This window comes from Heterodontus francisci, chromosome 31, assembly GCF_036365525.1.
Source record: "Heterodontus francisci isolate sHetFra1 chromosome 31, sHetFra1.hap1, whole genome shotgun sequence".
NCBI classification, from domain to species: Eukaryota; Metazoa; Chordata; class Chondrichthyes; order Heterodontiformes; family Heterodontidae; genus Heterodontus; species Heterodontus francisci.
In genome coordinates, this window is record NC_090401.1 from 48,315,111 (window position 1) to 48,341,176 (window position 26,066).

The 26,066-nt window shown below is 45.0% G+C and overlaps 1 protein-coding gene across 7 annotated transcripts in view; it reads right to left on the reverse strand.

Annotated features, from left to right (window-relative positions):
* Nucleotides 1-1,072: 1,072 nt before the first annotated feature.
* Nucleotides 1,073-26,066, reverse strand: part of rcc1 (regulator of chromosome condensation 1) — a 30,875-nt gene continuing 5,881 nt past the window's right edge. For all 7 annotated transcript variants that reach the window (XM_068011501.1, XM_068011505.1, XM_068011502.1 and 4 more), the window contains exons 3-10: nt 17,574-17,764; nt 13,160-13,339; nt 11,753-11,849; nt 10,401-10,523; nt 9,947-10,099; nt 8,854-8,973; nt 1,787-1,939; nt 1,073-1,663 (exon numbers count right to left, since the gene is read on the reverse strand). In XM_068011501.1, the coding sequence (XP_067867602.1) occupies nt 1,488-1,663; nt 1,787-1,939; nt 8,854-8,973; nt 9,947-10,099; nt 10,401-10,523; nt 11,753-11,849; nt 13,160-13,339; nt 17,574-17,764 (1,193 nt within the window). In that variant the 3' untranslated portion in view covers nt 1,073-1,487. The remainder of the gene's footprint in view (nt 1,664-1,786; nt 1,940-8,853; nt 8,974-9,946; nt 10,100-10,400; nt 10,524-11,752; nt 11,850-13,159; nt 13,340-17,573; nt 17,765-26,066) is intronic.

Sequence of the window (26,066 nt, forward strand, 5' to 3'; positions counted from 1 at the left end):
CAACATCTTTCATTTGACCGCAACTTGCACACAGTTGCAGTGTGGGGTCACAGAGTAATGACTAGAAACAGACATCCAGTTCAACTCCACCCTTCCGGCTGTAAACCAGGGCTGTAACTCGCTGAATAAATCCACTCTGCCAGTGTGGATTGGGTTGGATCAGCTCCTTGAACCAGGTTTTTATTATACAGGTAAAACAAAGCAAGTCTGATGATACCACATAGTTTGAATCCTTTGGATGCTTTAATTCTTTATGCTTGCTATTTTTGGTCCAAACAATGCCTTTGCATAAATTTCTGTCTGTTTATTTTTAGTCAGATAGTAGGGGCAGAATCGCAGAATGATACAGCACAGGAGGCCTTTTGGCCCATCATGCCCATGCCAGCTCTTTGAAAGAACTCTCAAATTAGTCCCATTCTTTTGCTCTTTCCCTACAGCCCTGTAAATTTTCCCCCTTCAAGTGTTTATCCAATTCTCTTTGAAAGTTACTACTGAATCTGCTTCCACCACCCTGTCAGACAGTGCATTCCAGATCAGTATAACTCGCTGAGTATTTCCCGCCCCCACCCACACCTCCCCCCATGATGCCTCTGGTTCTTCTGTCAATCATCTTCACCGTGTGCACTGGTTACTAACCCTCCTGCCACTGAAAACAGATTCTCCTCATTTGCTCCATCTAAAGCCTTCATGCTTTCGAACACCAGTACACAATAGTGGGGTTACCAACAATGGCACACAGGCAAAAGAAATTAAACACATTCAAACCTAGGAAACTTTTCTTTTTATTCATTTCATAGGATGTGGGCATCACTGGCAAGGCCAGCATTTGTTGCCCATCCCTAATTGCCCTTCAGAAGGTGGTGGTGAGCTGCCTTCTTGAACTGCTGCAGATACCCCCACAGTGCTGTTAGGGAGTTCCAGCATTTCGATCTAGTGACAGTGAAGGAACAGCGATGGTGTGTGACATAGAGGGGAACTTACAGATGGTGGTGTTCCCATGCATCTGCTGCCCTTGTCCTTCTAAAAGTGTCAAAATCAGTCAAGTTACACAAGGATGAGAAATGCAAAAATCTTATAGAAAACTATCACAAAAAGATTTATTTGATTTTAAAAGAATATTTCTTTTCTCCCCTCTTCAATCTACTTGCCTGCCCGGCCATTCTCCCCAAACAGAACTGAAATTTAACATAAAAAATAACAGCTCTTACTGTAAAATCTGAATCAAAGTCAACACATCGAAGTGAGGACAAACCAAGTTCATACATCTGTAACAACGTTAAAATGGCTCTGCAGAGTACACGAGTGCATAGGGTTGGATTTCTATTCCAAAGGGCTATTAGAGAAAATACAAATGAACAAAAATAAAAAGGCTTATTTATTCCTGTAGCATCCAAGCATTGCATTCAAGGATTGTGGGGAAAGTGCAGGGCTCAGTCTTTACAATCGAGGTTAACGGCAGTAGGCTCTGCACAGAGGAGGTGCTTTCATCAGCTCTGCCCCCGGTCTGCAACGAGTAACGCAGTGTGCTGCCCTCCACTGGAGATGGACAGCACCTCTCTGTTCTCCAGCTGCTGGCCCGACATCTGGACCGGGCTCCACATATCTTCCTCATTGCCTGTGCTCAGCTGGAAGTTTGTTCCCATTCCCCAGGCAAAGGCTTGGCCTAAGAGAACAATCCGGGGGGAGAAAGAAAACAAAATAAACATCAGAACCCAGTAAGCAAACTCGGCACAGATCAACAGCTTTATGAGGGGAGAAAAGAGAGAGCGAGGAAGCAAAAACTTACCATCCTTGCTGACAGCATAACTAACAGAAGCCCCACAAGCCACCGCAGTGATAATGGGAAGTCCTTGAACAACGGTCGGCGTGCTCTTCTCTGTACCATGCTCTCCTAACCCTAGGCGTCCGTACTCTGCTCGACCCAGGCTGTACACTTTACCTTTTATTTTAAAAAAAAATCAGAATTCATGACGGGAAAAGAAATAAAACTCACAGAATAACCAAGCCTGGCTGCAGGGGAACATTTTACCACCCAAACCTGGTGGAGCAGAAATGTTTGACTGTTTCCTCGGGACTCCCTTCCATAACATGTGTCAAGAAGCAAATCAGGAAATGGCAGAGAGGGAGGAAATCAAGAAAATTACAATCACCAAGGAAGTGGTACTGAACAAATTGTTAGAGCTGCAGGCTGACAAGTCCCGGGTCCTGATGGACTTCATCCTTAGGTCTTATAAGAAGTGGCTCATGAGATAGTTGATACATTGGCTTTAATTTTCCAAATTTCCCGAGATTCGAGGAACGTTCCATTAGATTGGAAAATAGTGAATGTAACTCCTTTATTCAAAAAGGGAGGGAGACAGAAAGCAGGAAACTACAGGCCAGTTAGCTTAACATCTGTCTTAGGGAAAATGTTAGAAGCTATTAAAGATGTTATAGCAGGGCACTTAAGAAAATTCAACATGGTTTTGTGAAAGGGAAATCAGGTTTAACCAATTTATTGGAGTTCTTTGAGGAAGTAACATGTGCTGTGGATAAAGGGGAAATCAGTGGATGTACTATACTTAGATTTCCAGAAGGCAACTGTTAAGGTGCCACATCAAAGGTTATTATGAAAAATAAAAGCTCATGGTGTACGGGGTAACACATTGGCTAGCTAACAGTAGGCATAAATGGGTCACATTCTGGTTGGCAAGATGTAACGAGTGGTGTGCCACAGGGATCAGTGCTGGGGCCTCAGCTTTTTACAATTTATATAAATGACTTAGATGAAGGGACCAAAGGTATGGTTGCTAAATCTGCTGATGACACAAAGATAGGTAGGAAAGCTGGTTGAAGAGGATATAAGGAGGCGTCTGAGGGATATAGATAGATGAAGTGAGTGGGCAAAGATCTGGCAAATGTGAAATTGTCCATTTTGGCAGGAAGAATAAAAAAGCATATTACGACCATACGAGTTAGGAGCAGAAATAGACCATTCGGCCCATCAAGCCTGCTCTGCCATTCAATAAGATCATGGTTGATCTGCTTCAGTCTTGAATTCCACACTCCCATCTACCTCCAATAATCTTTGATTCACTTGCCTAACAAGAATCTATCTACCTCCGCCTTAAAAATATTCAATGACCCCGCCTCCACCACCATCTGAGGCAGAGTTTCAAAGTTGCACAACCCTCAGAAAAATTTCTCCTCGTCTCTTCTTAAAAGGGCAATTCCTAATTTTAAAACCAAAGTGACTCGCGACAACGCAGCGGCCCACCGACGTCATCAGAACACTTCAAGCTGCGCTCACACGCAGCCTATGTCTTGCCAGGACTAAGTGGCGCAAGCGCAGGATAACATCATTGCGTATCGGCGCCTGGTCGGGCTTCTCACACTGGCTGGAGGGAGCGGCTGAATGGAGACTTTGAGGCTAGTGCTCAATCCCTGCCAACTCAGCTACTCTCCCACCCCACAGGCCGCTCTCCCCCCCCCTTGGTAACATGCTCCAGGCCTAGACGCTTCTCCTCCCCGCCCCCCACTCCACTCAACCGCTTGCTCCAGACCTCACTGTACCCCCCACTCCCCTGGCCGATTGTTCCCCGCTCCTCGCTTCATGCCACCCCACTCTCCGGCCACTCACGCCCGCACCGCACCACCACCACCCCTCCAGCCACTAGCTCTGGGCCATGCTGCTTCCCTCCTCTTGGTCACTTGTTCTTGCGTTGCCCCGTCACCCCTCGCGGCCTGCCTTGCTTTTTGGGTGGCACGCGAAGAACGATCAAACGTAGGAGTGAGTGGCCGAGAGGAGGGAAGCGGCCCAGTCTGCAGCTTGGGTGGGGTGGGGAGGGGGGGGCGTGGGGAATGAGCAGCTGGAGAGTGGGACGGAGCGAAGCGATGAATAATCAAACGGGGAGTGGGGGGAGCAGCAAAGTCTGGTGCAAGTAGTGGGGGTGGGTGGGGGGGGTGGGGAGGAGCGGCAGTGGGGCAGGTGCGAGGAGCTAATTTGGGGTGAAATCAGTCCTGGTCAGTCATATAAAATATGGGTAACAAATTGGCAGCACATTTTATACTCTGCCCCATTATTCTCTCCATTGATCGGAGTGCCAATTCACTATCTCCCAAAAGTATCAGAACATGGAAATTCAATCATAAAATTCCTTTTGTATTTACTGGAATATTAAATGGATCGGAGGATTACAGTTAATATCCTATACTACATACTAGTATATTACTGGGCTGCCATCCAACTTAATGTAAGGTTAGTTTGCTAGACTAAATAGCCATAAGCATTTCCTGTGATAAATTGAGCAGCGCCATCTTTAATCCTGGCAGCTGCCTGAACGTCATAGACAGTGACATTCCAGTGAAAGAGGCTGCATTTGTACATGTGCTAGTACTGCGCCACTTGTGGTTGCGTTATCAGCAAATGCAACCTTTTAAAACAGTGCCCCTTAGTTCTGGACTCACCCACAAGAGGAAACATCCTTTCCGCATCCACCTTGTCAAGACTGTTCAGAATCTTAGATACTTCAATCAAGTCTCCCCTCACTCTTCTAAACTCCAGTGAAAACAAGCCTAGTCTGTCCAACCTTTCCTCATAAGACAACCCGATTATTCCAGATATCAATCGAGTACACCTGCTCGGAACCGTCTCCAACGCATTCACATCCTTCCTTAAATAAGGAGACCAAAACTGCACACGGTATTCGAGATGTGGCCTCACCAATGCCCTGTATAACTGAAGCATAACATCCTTACTTTTACTTTCAGTTCCTCTTGTAATAAAGGATAGCATTCCATCAGCCTTCTTTATTACTCGCGGTACCTGCATACTAACTTTTTCTGACTCAAGCGCTAGAACACCTAGCTCCCTCTGCACCTCTGAATTCTGCAGTAGTTTCCCATTTAAGTAATACTCTGCTTTTTTATTCTTCCTGCCAAAGTGATCAACTTCACATTTTCCAACATTATACTCCATCTGCCAGATTTTTGCCCGCTCGACCTATCTATATTGGTCTGCAACCTCCTTTACGTCCTCTTCACATCATACTTCCCTACCTGTGTGTCATCTGCAAATTTAGCTACCATGCCATCACACCCCTCATCTAAGTCATTGATATAAATTGTAAAAAGTTGAGCACAGACCCCTGCGGGATTCCACTTGTCACATCCTGCCAATCAGAAAAGGACCCATTTATGCATACTCTGTTTTCTGTCAGCCAACGAATCCTCTACCCATGCTAATAGATTAGCCCCTACACCATGAGCTCCTACTTTGCACAACAACCTTTTCTGTGGCATCTTGTCAAATGCCTTCTGGAAATTCAAGTACAGTACGTCAACGGGCTGCGCTTTATCCACAGCGCATGTTACTCCTTCAAAGAACTCCAATAAATTGGTTAAACATGATTTCCCTTTCACAAATCCATGCTGACTATTCCCGATTACCTCGAGTTTTTCTAAGTACACAGTTGTGGCCTCCTTAAATGATCGATTCTAACACCTTCCCTATGACAGACGTCAAGCTAACTGGCCTATAGTTACCGGTTTTCTGCCTCCCCCCACTTCTTGAATAGAGGGGTTATATTTGCTTCTTCCCAGTCTGATGAAACCTTTCCAGAATCTAGCAAATTTTGAAAAATTAACCACAACGCAATTACTACCTCATTAGCCACCTTTTTTAAAACTCTAGAATGAAGCCCATCAGGACCCAGGGACATGTCAGCCCACAGCTCCATCAGTTTGCTCAGTACCGCTTCCCTGGTGATTGTAATTTCACCAAGTTCCTCTCTTCCTTCCACCTCCTGATTTACAGCTATCACTGGAATGTTCTTGTATCCTCTTTAGTGAAGACAGAAGCAAAATATTTGTTCATTCCATCCTCCATTTCCTTATTATCTATTAACTCCCCATTCTCACTCTCTAGAGGACCAACACTCACTTTAATTACTCTGTTCCTTTTTAAATACCTGTAGAAACTCTTGCTGTCCGTTTTTACATTTCTAGTTAGCTTCCTCTCATACTGTAATTTCTTTCTCTTGATTAACCTTTTATTCATTCTCTGCTGTACTTGATATTTTGACCAATCATCTGACCTCCCTCTCATCCTTGCACAATTATATGCTTTTCCCTCAAATTTGATGCTTTCCTTAACATCTTAAGTTAACCACGGATGGTGGGTCCTCCCCTTTGAATTTTTCTTTATAGTTGGAATATACGTATTCTGAAATATCCCCTTAAATGTCTGCCACTGCTTCTCTATTGATCTATACTAGTCTAGTAACCCAGTTCACTTCAGCTAGCTCAGCTTTCGTGCCCACATTGTTGCCCTTATTTAAGTTTAAAATACTAGTCTTAAACCCACTCCTCTCTTTTTCAAACTGGATGTAAAATTCAATCATATTGTGGTCACTGCTACCTAGAGGTGCCTTTACTCTGAGGTTGTTAATTAATCCGGTCATATTATCTAAATAGTAAGAGATTGCAGGCCTCCGAGATGCAGAGGGATCTGGTGTCCAGATAGCAAGTAATTAGGAATGCTAATAGAATGTTATTGTTTATTGCAAGGGGAATTGAATACAATAGTAGGGAGGTTATGCTTGTTCTACAGGGCATTGGTGAGACCACATCTGGAGTACTGTGTACAGTATTGGTCTCCTTATTTAAGGAAGGATGTAAATCGTTGGAAGCAGTTCAGAGAATGTTTACTCGACTAATACCTGGAATAGGCGAGTTGTCTTATGAGGGAAGATTGGACAGGTTGGGCTTGCATCCGCTGGAGTTTAGAAGAGTAAGAGGTGACTTGATCGAACCCCTTATAAGATCCTGAGGAGTCTTGACAAGGTGGTTGCGGAAAGGATGTTTCCCCTTGTGGGAGAATCTAGAACTAAGGGTCACTATTTAAAAATAAGGGGTCTCCCATTTAAGACAGAAGGGGAAGCACACTGTGGTAGTAGTAGCTATTCAACAATGAGAGAGATAGATTTGCAAGCATGACCGAGAGTTCCGCACGGTAAGCTGCCTGCCTGTTGTCAGGGCGAGGGACATCACAAATCAGCTTAAAAGGATAATGGAGAGGGAGGGGCAGGATCCAGTTATTGATGGTCCATGTTGGGACCATCGGTAAGTGGCCCTGTTTGAAGAGCATCAGGAACGAGCAGCTAAATTAAACGTAACTTCAAGAATTACAATCTCTGGATTATTACCCGAACCATGAGCTAACTGGCATAGGGATAAGCTTAGGGAGGTGAACACATGGCTGAAGGAGTGGTGTGGGAAAGAGGGGTTCCATTTCTTGAGGTACTGGCACCAGTATGGTGACAGGAAGGAACTGCAGGATCTGAGTAGTGGTGTCCTGCAAGATCTGTGTTAAAGCCTCATCTATTCATCGTATTTATTAATGACTTAGATGATGGGATAGAAAGCCACATATCCATATTTGTTGATGATTCAAAGAAATGGGGTGCTGTAAGCAGTGTAAATGGAAGCATAAATTACAAAGAGATATTAATAAATTAAGTGAATGCGCAAAACTGTGACAAATGGATTTCAATGTAGGCAAATGTCAGGTCATCCACTTTGATCCTCAAAAACAATACAGGGTACTTGTTAAATGGGGAATAGCAAGAAACAGTGGAGATCCAAAGAGACTTGGGTGGGGGTTGGGGGGTGCGGGGGAGATAGAAGTCATGCTTCAGCTATATGAAGCACTGGCTAAATCACATCTGGAGCACTGCAAGGGTTCTGGGCCCCACACCTTAGGAAGGATATGTTAGCTTTGGAGTTAGTGCAGCACAGATTTACCAGAATGATACCTGGACACCGGGGGTGAAATTAAGAGTAGAAATTACACACTCAAGGGATGTATCACCTAGAATTTAGAAAGTTAAAGGGTGATTTGATCGTAGTTTTCAAGATATTCGGGGAACAGATAGGGTAGATTGAAAGAAACTATTTCGACTAGTTGGGGAGTCTAGGACTAGACAGCATAGTTAAAAAATTAGAGCGAGACCTTCCAGGAGTGAAATTAGGAAACACTTATACACAAAAAGGGTGGAAGAAGTTTGGAACTGTCTTCCTCAAACAGCAATTGACACTAGATCAATTGTAAATTTTAAATTGGACACTGATAGATTTTTTATATCCAGAGATATTAACAAATATGGGGCAAAGGCAGGTATATGGAGTTAGGTCCTTGATCGGCCATGATGTCAGTGAATGGCAGAACAGGCTCGAGAAGCAGAATGGCCTCCTCTGGTTCCTATGTGCCTAGTAGGTCAGGACAGCAGGTTTCCTTCCCTAAGGGACATTAGTGAACCAGCTGGATTTTTACAACAACTTCACAGCCACTTTTACTGGCAACAGCTTTTTATTTCCAGATTTTTAAAAAAAGTGAAATAATATTCTCAAACTGGCCATTATAGAATCATACAGCACAGAAGGAGGCCATTCCTCCCATCATGTCTGTGCCGGCTCACTGATGGATCTGACTACTTAGCCCCACTATTAAATATTGTTTGCAAATAGATAGTTCAAGTCTTATGATGGAAATCCAACATAATTTGGTGTACTAGTCCTGTAACATAACCACTATAAATCAGTACTGTAACTCTGATCAGGACTGGGGCAAGTGCATTATTGAGAGACTGCTTTGGATAAAGCATTGGGACCAGGTTCCTACCAACTTATCCCAGGTGGACACTGATAACGGAGAAGCCAGTGGGATTGATGAACTTGACAATAAAAGTCAGGGACAAAGATAGATGAGAAATGGTGAGACTTCACTGCCTTTCCGAAAACCTCAGAACAAAATGGTAGCTGCCTCCCACCACACCCAGTGCCTGTAGTCATTTGCCCCTGCACTGTAACACCCACCTTCAGAGTCTAAGCACAGGGTGTGGTGTTGTCCACCAGAGAACTTTACCCAAGACTTGGTCGAGTTCTTGAACGCAGTTAGCTTGTGCGCTGAATAACAGGGAGTTGTGCCTGATGTTCCTGCAGTGGAAACAATACATGTCTTACATACACAGCATCTTCATTTCTCTTTTTGCCCCTTCAGTTGACTTGTTTCCCCAACCCCCACCTCTGTCCTGAAAGACCCAGTCCTGCTGGGGAACATTTCCACACTTTATCCTTGGAGCTTCACCCACGCTGCTGCCCCAATACACAAGCCTAACCAGTGAGCATCAACAGACTATTCAACTGCAGGGGCAGCACAGGTTGTGTGTGATCCGGTCGGCAGCCTGTTAACCACACATACATTCTGCACCACAGTAAAGTTAAAGCAAAGCTGCTATCCCTCACAACCTTATGCCTGGTTAAGCAATAGCCCCACTACAGATCCAGGAACAAACAGCATACTTCCCTCTCTTACTAAACCTCACCCATTGGGCCTCAGCTCGGCTACTGTGTCCAATTTTCCATTCATGTTTGAGTGAATCATGAAACCTGCAACCTGTATCGAAACTTACACCAAGTCCCGTTACCCATCAACCCCGGAGCTCGCTGACCTATGTTGGCTCCTGGTCCAGCAACGCCTTGATTTTAAAATTCTCAATCTTGTTTTCAACGGTCCCAACCCTTCCCATCCCTCTAATCTTCTCCAGCTCTGCAACTCTCAGAGATCACTGCACACCTCCAATTCTGGCCTCTTGGGCATCCCCAATTTTTATCACTCCACATTAGCAGCTGTGCCTTCTGCTGCCAGGGCCCTGAGCTCAGGAATTCCCTCCCTAAACCTCTCTATCTGCCTTTAAGACCATCCCTAAAACCTATCTCTATGACTAAGCTTCTGCTCATGTGTACCAATATCTCATGTGTTAAATTTTGTTTTATAACGCTCCTGTGACATTTCACTGCATTAAAGGTTCTACATAAGTACATGTTATTTGGGCTGAACAAAAATAGCATTTTTTTTGTGCTGTATGTCCACATGGCCCAGGTTATAAGTAACGGTAATTGTGCTCACCCAGCTGATGATAGTTGGACAGTCCAAAACCATAGACATGTCCTTCCTTTGAAATTGCAAATGTACAATATGCCCCGCAGAAAACGTCATGAAATTTCACCTTCCCACTCCCCTTAGCTTTGAGATGGAGGCTCTTGGGAATCAGGAGTCGCTCTGAGCAAAATAAACAAAAATAATTAGTGATTAAACAGAACAAACTATTTTCAATAACAGACATCAACGGACATCACGGTGAATGGGCCGCAGCTCCGGATCAATAATGAACGCAAGAGAGCCGAGACTGCAACGTAATTCTCATCAGTTTACTGGGTGTGTAATTGGATGCAAAGGGCATGGAGCAAATGGAGATGTGGTGTAGTTCAGCTGTGTTCTAACTGAAAGGCGAAGCAGGCACGAGGGGCTGAATGGCCTGGTCCTGATGGTCGTGTGTTGTAGGAATTAGCGCCACATTTACCTAGACCCCGCCTTCCTCCCCGGTTTGTAAAGCATTCTGCAATTCTTCCCAGCTGTCCCTGTTCGCCACAGCCGGAGGTATAAATGTCACCATCGAGAGACAACAATGCCAAGTGGTCGTTGCCTAGAAATAAAGAACAGAAAAGAGACTTTTTGATAAACTGTATTCAAAATAAAATGTCCATTAGCATGCAGGCTCCTGACCCAATTCACCAGTCACTGAGACGGACAAGAGCAGTCGTGTCCGAGGAACACCATCACTTCCAATTCACAAACCATGCTGACTGGGACCACACCCTAGAATTCCCCAATACCAGTGTGGCTGCATCAGCAGCAAGTTAGAGCCAGTGAAGTACTTCTGCAGTGTAGCAATGCAGGAAACACGACAGCCAATTTGTGCACAGCAAGTTCCCACAAATAGCAATGTGTTAATGACCTGACCATTTTTTTTTTTAAATGTGATTTTGATTGAGGGATAAATATTGGCCAGGACACCAAGAAGAACTCCCCTGCCCTTCTTCAAAATAGTGCCATGGGATCTTTTATTTCCACTCATCATCTGAAGGATGGCACCTCCAACAGTGCAGCACTTCCTCAGTACTGCACCAGAGTGTCAATCAAGATTGTTGTCCTCAAGGCTCTGGAATGGGACTTTAACCCGCAATCTTCTGATTCAGAGGCGAGAGTGCTACTCACTGATTCATGGCTGAGTATACAATGACTGCAGCAACTGGAAGAGGAGGCTCACCAGCAAAACTTTCAGGACAATAGGGCGGCACAGTGGCGCAGTGGTTAGCACCGCAGCCTCACAGCTCCAGCGGCCCGGGTTCAATTCTGGGTACTGCCTGTGTGGAGTTTGCAAGTTCTCCCTGTGTCTGCGTGGGTTTTCACCGGGTGCTCCGGTTTCCTCCCACAGCCAAAGACTTGCAGGTTGATAGGTAAATTGGCCATTATAAATTGCCCCTAGTATGGTTAGGTGGTAGGGGAATATAGGGACAGGTTAGGATGTGGTAAGAATATGGGATTAGTGTAGGATTAGTATAAATGGGTAGTTAATGGTCGGCACAGACTTGGTGGGCCGAAGGGCCTGTTTCAGTGCTGTTTCTCTAAATAAATAAATAACATCACAACAATAAGTATTCAAATCAAGTAGGAATCTGCAAACATCAAGATGTGCCACAACTGAAAAAGAAGCACTTGTATATTTATACCGTTACCATATTGAAATAACGTTTTACTTCCAGTTTCTCATCTCCCCCTCCCAACCCTCCAGGAAAGCTCTCCCCATTGTATCTGACACAGAAACTCCTTGTAAATCTGGATCAAACTATACCGGAAGTGAAGCCTTCTCACCTGAGGCGATTTTAACTATGGGAACGTCAAGGGGGACTTTCTGTGGCAAAAAGCTGGTCTTCATGGGCTCCAGAAGTCCTATAACTCCATTGTTATCCTGTGGGATTCCACATTTAAGCACAAGTTAAGCACAGTCATCAAATTTCTACATGTTTTGAAAACATACAGTGCCCCGTGAGGAACAGAAACAAAATCTAAGCTGATACTCCCAGTTCTGAGGGAGTGCTGCACTGCCAGAGATGCATCTTTGATATGTTAAACCAAGGCACCATCTACCCTCTCAGGTAGACGTTATTTTAAAGAGCAGGGGAGTTCTCCCCAGTGCCCTGGCCAATATTGATCCCTCAACCAATTGGTCATCTATCTCATTCCTCTTTGCGGGAGCTTGCTGCAACATTTTCCTCCATTTAAACACTGACTATATTTCAAAAGAGCTTCATTGGCTGTAAAGTGTTTTGGGACTTCCCGAGATCATGAAAGGTGCTATATAAATCCAAGCCGTACTTATTTTTCTTCAACAAACACACACCTGGGTCTTTAGGGCAGTTACAACAGGCAACACCTCCCCTTGGTTAGAAAGGCACAAATCAGATAGGGCTCCCACCCCTGGTCGCTATGGAGCACCACAACGGCCACATGCGGATATCAAGAGAGGATAAATCAGGTTCAGAGGGACAGAAGGCGGCAATTCAAGGTCTCGAGCCTCTTCTGTCATTCAATTAGATCATGGCTGATCTGTATCTTAATTCCATTTACCTGCCTTTGTTCCACATTCCTCGATAGCCTTTACCCAACAAAAATCTATCAATCCAAGTCCTGAAAATTTCAATTGACCCACAGCTTTGAGGAAGAGAGTTCCTGACTTCCACAACCCTTTGTGTGAACACAATGTTTACCGACTTCCCTCTAGACAGAATTAAGAAATAGTTGGCTGTGATGTCTCCATTATTCAGTCCCTAGATTGACATAAAAGGATGCCCACTTGTGCTTGGTACCCCAACAAGGAGCGGCAATGAGAAAACTAACTAGAATCGCACAGCACAGGAAGTGACCACTCGGCCCAGCCTATGCTGGCTCTTCAAAAGTGCTATCCAATTAGTTCCACTCCCTTGCACTTTCCTCATAGTCCTGCAATTTTCTCCTTTTCAAGGTTATATCCAATTTCTTTTTGAACGTTACTATGGAATCTGCTTCCACCACCCTTTCAGGCAGCGCATTCCAGATCCTCATAACTCGCTGCATAAAAGAACTCATCTCCCCTCTGGTTCTTTTACTAATTACCTGAAATCTGTGTCCTCTGGTTACTGAACTTCTACCAGTGGAAACAGTTTCGCCCTATCCGATCTATCAAAACTGCTCAATTTTGAAAGCCTCAATTAAATATCCCCGTAACCTCTCGCAGCTCACCCTGAAGGAACCCCAGATGTAAACTTGGCCAACGTCGGTCAGAGCCGCAGAGTGACTGTCGCCGGCAGAAACCTGGACTACGTGTTCACTGAGCGGAATCTGGACCGGGACCATTTCCGACCCATCCTGCAATGTATCGCGACCGAGTGCACCTTCATCATTGCAGCCGAACGTGTAAACCTGAGGACACAAGATAGGTCAGGATTATCCTCCAATATTGGGTGAAAACAATCAGCGCGGCTTTAATGGGCCACTCCTAACCGTTGGAGCAGCAGAGTTTCCCCCGCCCCCAACTCCCCGAGTTCAGGTGAATATTTATCCCTCAACCGACATCACTAAAAACAACGATTTGGTCATTTATCTCATTGCTGTTACTGGGAGCTTACTGTGTGCAAAATGGCTGCTGCCTTTCCTACACTACATTTCATTGGCTGTTTGCCCTTTGGGACATCCAGAGGACGTGAAAGGTTCCATATAAATGCAAGTCTTTCTTTCACAGACAAAAACAGAAAAAACTGGAAACATTCACTTCAGTCAGCATCTGTAGAGAGAAGAGTTCATGTTTCAAGTGCTCTCACTTCATCTAGCTGACAAAATGTTCGCTCCTCTTTTCCCTCATCGATTAACCCTGAGTTTTCCCATCATTTCCTGCTTTTTAAATTACAAATGATACAGCACAAGAGGCAGCCAGTCGGCCCATCAAGCTTCTGCCAGTTCTTTGATAGAGCTATCTAGTTAGCCCCAACCTCCTGTCCTTTCCCCATAACCCATAAAATTGAAGCTAGCCTTTTTTCTAAAAGGGCTCAGATTGCTAACACAAAACCAGAGTATGATGGCAGGGCAGGGGAAGCACTTTCTGATGCAAGTTGAGGTCAGGGACGTGTATGAACTCTTTTTTTTTTTTATTTGTTCATGGGATGAGAGTGTGACTGGCAACGCCAGCGTTTATTTCCTATCCCTAACTGCCCTCGAGAAGGTGGTGGTGAGCCGCCTTCCAGAACCACGCAATCTATACGGTGTAGGTACACCCACAGTGCTGTTCGGAAGGGAGTTCCAGGATTTTGACCCAGCGACACTGAAGTAACGACGTTATAGTTCCAAGTCAGGATGGTGTGAGACTTGGAGAGGAATTTGCAGGTGGTGATGTTCCCATGCATCTGCTGCCCTTGTCTTTCTAGGTGGTAGAGGTCGCAGGTTTGGAAGATGCTGTCGAAGGAGCCTTGGCAAGTTGCTGCAGTGCATCTTGTAGATGGTACACACTGCTGCCACTGTGCACTGGTGGTGAAAGGAGTGACCATCTAAGGTGGTGGATGGAATAACGAGCTTGCAGGCTGCTTTGTCCAGGACTGGGTTGAGTATCGGGTGCTGTTGGAGCTTCACTCACCCAAGCAAGGAGAGTATTCCATCAAACTCCTGACTTGTGCCTTGTAGATGGTGGACAGGCTTTGGGGAGTCAGGTGGACAGTTACTGGCCACAAAATTCCCAGCCTCTGACCTGCTATTGCAGTCACAGTATTTATATACTTGTAACTATGTTGTACAAACATGGCACCCCTTCTGTCACTATGCAAAAGCATACATGAAGAATGATTACAGCAACAATGCACTATAATTATTAGCATAAAGATTATGAATTATAAAGGATTTGCCCACATATTTAGAAACCAGCCATTCGCCTTGCAGCCAGAAGCATTCTAAGGGTCAGCGACCTGATACGTTAAGTCGGTTTCTCTCTCCACAGATACTGCCAAACCTGCCAAGTATTTCCAGTATTTTCTGCTGTTATTTCGAAAGGGTCAGCTTGTCACGTGCATGGTGGGAGGAAGAATACAAGTAATCTGCACATACTGGGCACCCATTTCAAAATGTACTGCATGATCACTACGGCATTAAATACTAATGATGTTCATAGAGGTTCACTGTGGGACTCCTTTCAATGATCTTTGGCCTCCTTGTCTCGAGACACAATGGGTAAGTGCCTGGAGGTGGTCAGTGGTTTGTGAAGCAACGCCTGGAGTGGCTATAAAGGCTAATTCTAGAGTGACAGGCTCTTCCACAGGTGCTGCAGATAAAATTGGTTGTTGGGGCTGTTACACAGTTGGCTCTCTCCTTGCGCCTCTGTCTTTTTTCCTGCCAACTGCTAGGTCTCTTTGACTCGCCACTCTTTAGCCCCGCCTTTATGGCTGTCCGCCAGCTCTGGCGATCACTGGCAACTGACTCCCACGACTTGTGATCAATGTCACAGGACTTCATGTCGCGCTTGAAGACGTCTTTAAAGCGGAGACATGGACGGCCGGTGGGTCTGATACCAGTGACGAGCTCACTGTATAATGTGTCCTTGGGGATCCTGCCATCTTCCATGCGGCTCACATGGCCAAGCCATCTCAAGCGCCACTGGCTCAGTAGGGTGTATATGCTAGGGATGTTGGCCGCCTCGAGGACTTCTGTGTTGGAGATGCGGTCCTGCCACCTGATGCCAAGGATTCTCTGGAGGCAGCGAAGATGGAATGAATTGAGACGTCGCTCTTGGCTGGCATACGTTGTCCAGGCCTCGCAGCCGTAGAGCAAGGTACTGAGGACACAGGCTTGATACACTCGGACTTTTGTGTTCTGTGTCAGTGCGCCATTTTCCCACACTCCCTTGGCCAGTCTGGACATAGCAGTGGAAGCCTTTCCCATGCACTTGTTGATTTCTGCCTCGAGAGACGGGTTACTGGTGATAGTTGAGCCTAGGTAGGTGAACTCTTGAACCACTTCCAGAGCGTGGTCGCCGATATTGATGGATGGAGCATTTCTGGTGTCCTGTCCCATGATGTTCGTTTTCTTGAGGCTGATGGCTAGGCCAAATTTGCTGCAGGCATCGCAATCCTGTCGATGAGTCTCTGCAGACACTCTTCTGTGTGGGATGTTAATGCAGCATCGTCAGCAAAGAGGAGTTCCCTGATGAGGACCTTCCGTACTTTGGTCTTCACTCTTAGACAGGCAAGGTCGAACAACCTGCCATCTAATCTTGTGTGGAAGAAAATTCCTTCTTAAGACTTGAACGCATGTGACAGCAGCAAGGAGATGATGATCCCAAACAGTGTAGGTGTGAGAACACAGCCCTGTTTCACACCACTCAGGATAGGAAAGAGGTCTGATGAGGCGCCAATATGCTGAATTGTGCCTTTCATATTGTCATGGAAGTGAGGTGATGATACTTAGTAGCTTTGGTGAACATCCGATCTTTGCTAGCAGTCTGAAGAGACCACGTCTGCTGACGAGGTTAAAGGCTTTGGTGAGATCAATGAAAGCAATGTAGAGGGGCATCTGTTGTTCACGGCATTTCTCCTGTATCTGGCGAAGGGAGAACAGCAGGTCAATGGTGGATCTCTTTGCTCGAAAGCCACACTGTGCCTCAGGCAGACACGCGCAGCCAGCTTCTGGAGCCTGTTTAAAATGACTCCTGCGAAGACTTTCCCCACTATGCTGAGCAGGGAGATTCCACAGGTAGTTGTTGCAGTCACCGCGGTCACCCTTGTTCTTATAGAGGGTGATGATATTGGCATCATACATGTCCTGTGGTGCTGCTCCCTCATCCCAGCACAGGCAAAGCAGTTCACGGAGTGGTGAAAGTATAGCAGGCTTGGCACTCTTGATGATTTTAGGGGTATTGCCGTCCTTCCCAGGGGCTTTTCCACTGGCTAGAGAATCAATGACATCACTGAGTTCCGATTTTGTTGGCTGTTCGTCCAGCTCATCCATGACTGGCAGAGACTAGGCTGCATTGAGGGCGGTCTCAGTGACAACATTTTTCCTGGAGTACAGTTCTAGGTAGTGCTCCACCCAACGGTCCATTTGCTTGCGTTGGTCAGTGATCGTGTCCCCTGATTTAGACTTGAGGGGGGGTGAACTTCCTGATGGTTGGCCCAAAGGCTCTCTTGATGCCATCATACATTCCTCTGATGTTTCCAGTGTCAGAGGCCAGCTGAATACGACTGCATAGGTGTTTCCAGTAGTCATTTGCGCAGCGCCTAGCTGTTCTTTGTGCAGCGCTTCTGGCTACTTTAAGTGCTACGGATGTTAACTCGCTGGGGGCTTTCTTGTAGTTCAACAGTCCAATGCGCTTAGTGGCTATGACAGGTTTCAGCTCTTCAATGTGAGATTGAAACCAGTCTGCATTCTGCTTCTCACGTTTGCCAAAGGTGGTCACTGCTGAATCACCGATGGCATCTCTGATGTGGGCCCACTTGGTCTCTGCATCCCCTGTACGAGTGTTTTGAAGGGCTTTTTCAAGTGAATTTAGAAATTTATCTAACAGCTGCGGATAAGAAGTTCTGTTAGTTACCACATTCAGAAAGCACTTCACTGGCTGTGAAGAGTTTTGGGTCATAAAAGGCGCTACATAAATGCTAGTTATTCTTTCTGTACTTACGCTGCCCGACAACCCGAGGCACACAGTGTGCATTCCCCCAGCCTCCACCTGCACTATTTTCTCCGGCAATAGCTTGACGAAGGCGGGTTTCTTCCTCTCCATCACATTTTCTCCGAGACCGAGTTGGCCAACGTCACCCTGGCCCAAGGTCAGGACAATCCCAGGGATCGTCCTATGTGAGGAATGAGAGACTGCAGGGAGGAAAAACAAATTAGGCTTCCATCATCAGAAAGCACACACTCAGCAAGTAGAACCACACAGACTAGGTTTCTATTCCCTTGAGTCTCGAAGATTAAAGGGGTGATATAACTGAGGCATTTAAGATGAGCAAAAGAACTTGATAGGGTAGACAGAGAGAAACTATTTCCTCTGGTGGGGGAAATCCAGAAACAGGGGGGCATACCCTTAAAATTAGAGCTAGGCTGCTCAGGAGTGATGTCAGGAAATCCTTCTCCACACAAAGGGTACTGGAAATTTCTCTCATTAGGGCGGCAGTGGCTAGCACCGCAGAATCACAGCTCCAGTGACCCGGGTCCAATTCTGGGTACTGCCTGTGCGGAGTTTGCAAGTTCTCCCTGTGACCGCATGGGTTTCCGCCGGGTGCTCCGGTTTCCTCCCACAGCAGGTGGATAGGTAAACTGGCCGTTGTAAATTGCCCCTAGTGTAGGTAGGTGGTAGGGGAATTGAGGGGATGCGGTAGAAATATGGGATTAATGTAGGATTAGTATAAGTGGGTGGTTGATGGTCAGCACAGACTCAGTGGGCCGGAGGGCCTGTTTCAGTGCTGTATCTCTAAATAAAAATAAAATAAAAATCTGGAATTCTCTCCCCCAAACCGCTGGGAGTCAACTGAAAACTTCAAAACAGAGATTGATAGAATTTTATTCGGCAAGGATATTAAAAAGTTACAAAACCAAGGCGGGTAAATGGAGTTAAGATACAGATCAGCCATGATCTAATTCATTTGGGCGGAACAGGTTCGAGGGACTGAATGGCCTACTCCAGTTCCTATGCGCCTAGAATAACTTCTGCTCAAATAATTAGTAGATGGAGTTTCTAATTAAATTGAGTTGCTTTTGATACAGTTCCAATATCGCCACATCCTGTTTTCCCAGTCAGCAATAGCATCAAGGAACCACTTGCGAATTTCACTGATGCCAACAGGTGAGAAGACCTTTTTACTCAGGGGTTTGTGACAGGAGCAGCTTTTCACAAAACTTTACTCACAATGTGCAGGAGCGACATAAGATCATTGGGCAGGTGGATTTGTTGTTTAGAAAATGGTTCTTTCAAAGATATACTCCAAATCTAAGCTCTAAACTGCCTCTAACTTTTAAGTCATCTGCAAAAATGCAGCCACGTTGAATTTCTAAATGCCTCCCTTGCAATTGGTAATGCACTGAATGCATGCAGCAGTGCGTCAAGGAGGTCCCAGGTTCACTGGAGAACCTGATCCCAGCTGGGGGGTCGATATTGCTCCTAAGTTTGGGGTGGGGGGGGGGGCAGGGGAAAGAGGAAACTGAACAGCCTGGGATCTCACTTCTGATCATTATCCAGCAACCCCTGATGAAAAGTGCATGTTTGAGTGGATGGGTGTGAAGACCCCCGCAGTTGACCAGCCCATCACGACTCACTGCCGAGGCTCGCCCTTGGAAAAAAATTGACACTCGAGTGAGTTTCGAAGGGAAGCTGGTATTTGTGCAGCCATACCCAAGCGTCAGCACCTTCAGAAAAGGCGAATAAACCATATTTTAAAAATTGCCAGTGTGTCAGTTTACATCAAATAGTCTTCAGGGACCATTGCAGGACAGCAATGTGTGTGTGCAGACATCATAGCAGCTTCCTCACAACCTTACCAAAGCAGCACAAACACATGCGTGAAGGCTCAAGAGTCAGATTCGAGCTAATTTCCCCTATCCTCTCTCACCCATTCCCCACTGACGTGAGGCCAACTGAAGGTGACTAAATTGCTGCTCTAGCTGAATTAGTGATCGTAGCATAATAATAAAAAAAAATGCAAAATTTCACTATAGTGAGAAATCTGTCATACAGGCTGTGGCTTTATGTTATTGCTTTTTGTAAGACTTTCAACCCAGTGCTTCCTGCGACCCTCAGGAAGAAGTTAAATAACATGGGAGTGCATGACAAAATCTTGGGATTTTATCTGACAGTCTCATTCCAAGAATCCATGTAAGGTTAACTGAGAGACTCACGAAATTTGGCGGGCACAGACACGATGGGCCAAAGGGCCTGCTTCTGTGCTGTATAACTATCTCGCTCCAATGAAAGAGGAACGAGGCAAGATTAACCTCGGTTGTCCATCTTATATAATGTCTTTTATCAATTACATGTTTGATGGCATCATGATGGACCACGTGGAAAGGTTTTACCAGGAGTTCTTAAAGCAGTGCAATGCTGCGTTATTGATGAACTTGTCTGAAGATCTAGTGCACTCTATTCACAATTCCGGGCCGAACAGCAGGATAGGTTTATGGGTGTCCCGAGTGTAGTACTATGGGTTTTCACAGATCATGGACATTTTGAGGTATTGACTGGAAGATACAAAGGCCACTGACCTGAATGTTATTTGGAATTTAGAGCACAGAAACAAGGCATTCAGCCCAACTGGTTTATGCCAGTGTTGTTATGCTCCACATGAGCCTCCTCCTGTACTACTTCATCTAACGCTACAAGTACGTCCTTCTATTCCTTTCTCCTTCATGTCCTCTACTATTTTCCCCTTAAATGTATCCATACCATTTGTCCCAACGATTTCATGTGGTAGCAAATTCCACATTCTAACCACTCTAAGTGAAATCATTTCTCCTGAATGCCCTACTGGAATTATCGGTGACTCTTACATTTATGGCCCCCAGTATTGGTCTCCCCACAAGTGGGAACATCTTCTCTACATCTAGCCTAACGAACGACAAACATTGGTGCACACTGATACTCTGAGGCCCTGATAGATGCCAACATCAGTTGTTGCAGCAGTCTGGGAAGAGGCAAAGAGGCCTTTGGTGTTGCTTCAAAAGCAGCCAATTCCCACTGCAGACTAAGCTTGTGGTGTGGAGGTTATGTCCAAATACTTGTCCTTCATGGTTCAGAACTCTCAATCAGGCAATGAAAGGGCTTCTTCCAGCCCACACACGAGATACAGGAGCAAGCTAAATGGTCCTGTATGACCAAGATCAAGTATAGGGCAGGGGGTGGGGGCTTGGAAATAGGGTGAAGTGATAAAGTTACTGGACTAGAACAAAGAGCTCACATTTGAGTATATGGAAATAAACGTCCAGTATCAGTAAAAGTTACCAGGAAGCAGTCTGATTATCACCATGATTTAGTGATGTCATTTGGGGAAGAAAACCTACTGTTCTTACCTGGTCTGGCCTATACGTGACTCCAGACCCACAAGACTGTGGTTGACTCTGACCTGCCCTCTGAAGTGATCGACAGCCCATCCACCACCTAAAATATTCACTCACACATCACCAGCAAAACATGGCTGCAGTGTGCACCATCTACAAGATGCAATGCAGAAACTCACCATATGAACATACGGACGAACATATGAACATACAAATTAGGAGCAGGAGAAGGCCACTCAGCCCTTCGAGCCTGCTCTGCCATTCAATAAGTTCATGGCTGTATGGATTACTCCACATTTCCACCTACTCCTGATAACCTTTTACCCCCTTGCTCATCAAGAATCTATCTACCTCTGCCTTAAAAATATTCAAAGACTCTGCTTCCACCACCTTTTGATGAAGAGAGTTCCAAAGACTCAAGACCCTCAGAGAAAAAATTTCCCCTCATCTCTGTCTTGAATGGGCAACCTCTTATTTTTAAACAGTGACCCCTAGTTCTAGATTCTCCCACAAGGGGAAACATCCTTTCCACATCCACCCTGTCAAGACCCCTCAGGATCTTATGTTTCAATCCAGTCACCTCCTACTCTTCTAAATTCCAGCGGATACAAGCCTAGCCTGTCCAATCTTTCCTCGTAAGACAGCGCTCCCATTCCAGGTATTAAGTCTAGAAAACCTTCTCTGCACTGCCTCCTACGCATTTACAGTACTCCAGATGTGGTCTCACAAATGCCCTGTATAGCTGAAGCATCACCTCCCTACTTTTGTATTCAATTCCCCTTGCGATAAACGATAACATTCTATTAACTTTCCTAATTACGTGCTGTACCTGCATACTAACCTCTGGCGATACATGCGCTAGGACACCCAGATCCCTTTGCATCTCCGAGATCTGCAATCTCTCACCATTTAGATAATATGCTTCTTTTTTAATTCTTCCTGCCAAAGCGGACAATTTCCCACTTTCCCACATTATACTCCATCTGCCAGGTCTTTGCCCACTCACTTAACCTATGTCCCTTTGTAGCCCCCTTGTGTCCTCTTCACAAATTACTTTCCAACCTATCAATAACCAGGGGGCATAGATTTAAGGTAAGAGGCAGGAGGTTTAGAGGGAATTTGAGGAAATTCTTTTTCACTCAGAGGGTGGTTGGAATCTGGAACACACTGCCTGAAGGGTTGGTAGAGACAGGAACATTCACAACATTTAAGAAGTATTTAGATGAGCACTTGAAATGCCATAGCATACAAGGCTACGGGAAAAGTGCTGGAAAATGGGATTCGAAGAGATAGGTGCTTGATGGCCAGCACGGACATGATGGGCCAAAGGGCCTGTTTCTGTGCCATATAACTATGACAATCTTTGTGTCATCAGCAAATTTGGCAACCATACCTTCGGTTCCTTCATCTAAGTCATTTATATAAATTGTAAAAGGTTGAGGCCCAGCGCTGATCCCTGTGGCACTCGTTACATCTTGCCAACCAGAAAATTACCCATTTATGCCTACTGTGTTTCCTGTTAGCTAGCCAATCTTCTATCCATGCCAATACGTTACCCACTGCACCGTGAGCTTTTATTTTCTGCAATAACCTTTGATCTGGCACCTTACCAAATGCATTCTGGAAATCTAAGTGCAATACATCCACGTTTATCCACAGCACATATACCTCCCTCAAAGACCTCCAATAAATTGGTTGAACATGATTTCCTTTCACATAACCATGTTGACTCAGCCTGATTACCTTGAGTTTTTCTAAATGCCCTGCTATAATGTCTTTAATAATAGCTTCTTACATTTTCCCTAAGACAGATGTTAAGCTAACTGGCCTGTAGTTTCCTGCCTTCTGTCGCCCTCCCTTTTTGAATAAAGGAGTTACATTCACTAATTTCCAATCTAATAGAACCTTCCCTGAATCTAGAGAATTTTGGAAAATTAAAACTACCGCATCAACTATCTCACTAGCCACTTCCTTTAACACCCTAGGATGAAGTCCATCAGGACCCGGGTACTTGTCAGTCCACAGCTCCAACAATTTGTTCAGTACCACTTCCTGGTGTTTCTAATGTTGTTGAGTTCCTCCCTCCCTTCCATTTCCTGACTTACAGCTAATACTGGGATGTTACTTGTATCCTCAATAGTGAAGACTGATGCAAAATATCTGTTCAATTCATCTGCCATCTCCTTATTATCCATCATTAATTCCCGAAACTCACTTTCTACAGGACCAGTGCTTACTTTGTTAGCTCTTTTCTTTTTAAAATATCTATAGAAACTATTACTTTATATTTCTATAATAAAAGCAAAATAGTGCGGATGCTGGAAATCGGAAATAAAAACAAGAAATGCTGGAACCACTCAGCAGGTCTGGCAGCATCTGTGGAAAGAGAAGCAGAGTTAACGTTTCGGGTCAGTGACCCTGCTTCTCTTTCCACAGATGCTGCCAGACCTGCTGAGTGGTTCCAGCAATTCTTTATATTTCTAGCTCGCTTTCTCTCATACTCTAATTTTACCTTCCTTATCAATCTTTAGTCATTCTTTGCTGTTTTTTATATTCTGTCCAATCCTCTGACCTGCCTCTCATCTTTGCACAGATATAGGCTTTTTATTTAAGTTTGATACTATCTTTAATTGTTTTAGTTAACCACGGATGGTGGTATTTTTTGGAATTTTTCTTTCTCGTTGAAATGTATCTATTCTGCGTATTTTGAAATAACCCCTTAAATGTCTGCCACTACATCTCTATTGACCTATCCCTTAACCTGATTTGCAACTTCACTTTAGCTAGCTCGACTTTCATGCCCTCATAATTGCCCTTATTTAAGTTTAAAATACTAGTCTTGGACCCACTCTTCTCTCCCTCAAACTGAATGTAAAATTCAATCATATTATGATCGCTGCTACCTAGGGGCGCCTTAACTATGAGGTCATTAATTAACCCTATCTCGTAGCACAATACCAGATCTAGTATAGCCTGCTCTCTGGTTGGCTCCAAAACATATTGTTCCAAGAAATTATCCCGAAAACATTCTACGTACGCCTCATCTAGGCTACCTCTGCCCATCTGATTTTTCCAGTCTATATGTTGGTTAAAATCCCCTATAATTATCGCTGTACCTTTCTGACAAGCTGCCATTATTTCTTCCTTTATATCCCATCCAACAGTGTGGTTAATCCTGTACACCACTCCCACAAGTGACTTCTTACCTTTATGATTTCTCATCTCTACCCAAACTGCTTCAACATCCCGGTCTCCTGAACTTAGGTCATCCCTCTCTATTGCGTTAATACCATCATTAATTAATTAAGAGCCACCCCTCCACCTTTTCCTAGCTTCCTATCCTTCCTAAATGCTATGTACCCTTCAATATTCAGGTCCCAATCTATGTCGTCCTGCAGCCCTGTCTCTGTAATCAGATTGCACTTATTTTATTTTTATTTGTGCTCTCAGTTCATCTGTTTTGTTCCGAATGCTAGGTGCATTCAGATTTAGAGCCTTTAGTTTTGTCCTTTTATTATTTTTGTAACCTCTAGCCTTATTTGTTGATTTACTGTTAGATTTGTATGCTCTGTCCCTTCTAGTCACAGTCTGTTTATCATTTCCCTTATTAATACCTTTCTCTTTTGTCTTGTCTCTACTCCTTGATTTACCATATCTTCCCAAATTTGATCTCTTTCCCCCACTATTCAGTTTAAAACCCCCTCTACCTCCCTAGCTATGCAGCTCGCTAGAATACCGGCCTCATGACAGTTCAGGTGTAGACCGTCCCACCACTTTCCCCAGTACTGGTGCCAATGCCCCACGAACCAGAACCCACTTCTACCACACCAGTCTTTGAGCCACACATTAATTTCTATAATCTTATTTGCCCTATGCCAGTTTGCACATGGCACATTATTACCTTTGAGGTTCAGCTTCTTAATTTGGTGCCTAGTTCCTCATACTGACTATGCAGAACCTCTTTCCTTGCCCTACCTATGTCGTTGGTACCTACATGGACCACGACGATTGGATCCTCCCCCTCCCACTGTACGTTCCTCTCCATCCCTGGCACCGGGCAGGCAACACAGCCATCTGGACTCTCACTCTTTGCTGCAGAGAACAGTATCAATCCCAATAATTATACTGTCCCCTACTACCACTACATTCCTTTTTTCTCCTTCCACTTGAATGGTTCCTGTACCATGGTGAGGTTGCTCATCCACCCTGCAGCCCCCACTCTCATCCAAACAAGCTGAAAGAACCTCAAACCTGTTGGACAATCGCAAAGACTGAGGCTTCTGCACTCCTGCCCTCTGGGTCCCCTTACCTGCCTCAGCTACAGCCACACTCTCCTGTACCTGACCAATGACCAAATCAGAAGACCACCTCCTCCTAGTACAAAATGTCCAGGTAACTTTCCTCCTCCCTCATGTGTTGCAGTGTCTGCAGCTCGGGCTCCAGTTCAATGATCTGAGCCGAAGTTCTTCGAGCCGCAAACACTTACTGCAGACATGCGCGCCCTGGATCACACTGGCATCCAGGAGCTCCCATATGCTGTAGCCATGACACATCACCTGTCCTGCCATTCTTAATGTGTTTTAATTACCAATTACTTTAAATTATTTTCCTTTTTTATATATATTTTATTAAGCTTATCACTAGTTCCTTTACAATTTTAAATGTTAAGTGATTAAGGTCCATTCTAATCCTAACAGATACTCACCAAACAGGTAGCTTCTTCCCAAACCAATCACCTACCTGCTTGCCTGTGATGTTCGGTGCTAGGTTTGATTTAAATTAAATTAAAGGCTTACCTGTATACTCACCCCAGCGGCTCTCTGTTTCCCTGCTCTCTCTGTTGATTGTGACATCACTCTGATGTCACTTTTCGATTTTTCTCTGTTCCACTCCTGCTGCTCCTCTCTCTCTCGCTCGGTATCAGTCTCCAACTCTGGGCTTTTGATATGCTTTTTAAACCTCCGCTCCCGCCATGCTCCTCCCTCTCTCTCTCACTCTGTCTCCGGTCTCCGACTCTGGGCTTTTGGCGCGCTTTTTAAACCTCCGCTCCCACTGTGCTCCCCTCTCTCTCTCGCCGTTTCGGTTTCTTCAACAGCACATCCCAAACCCATTCCTTCACCGTCAC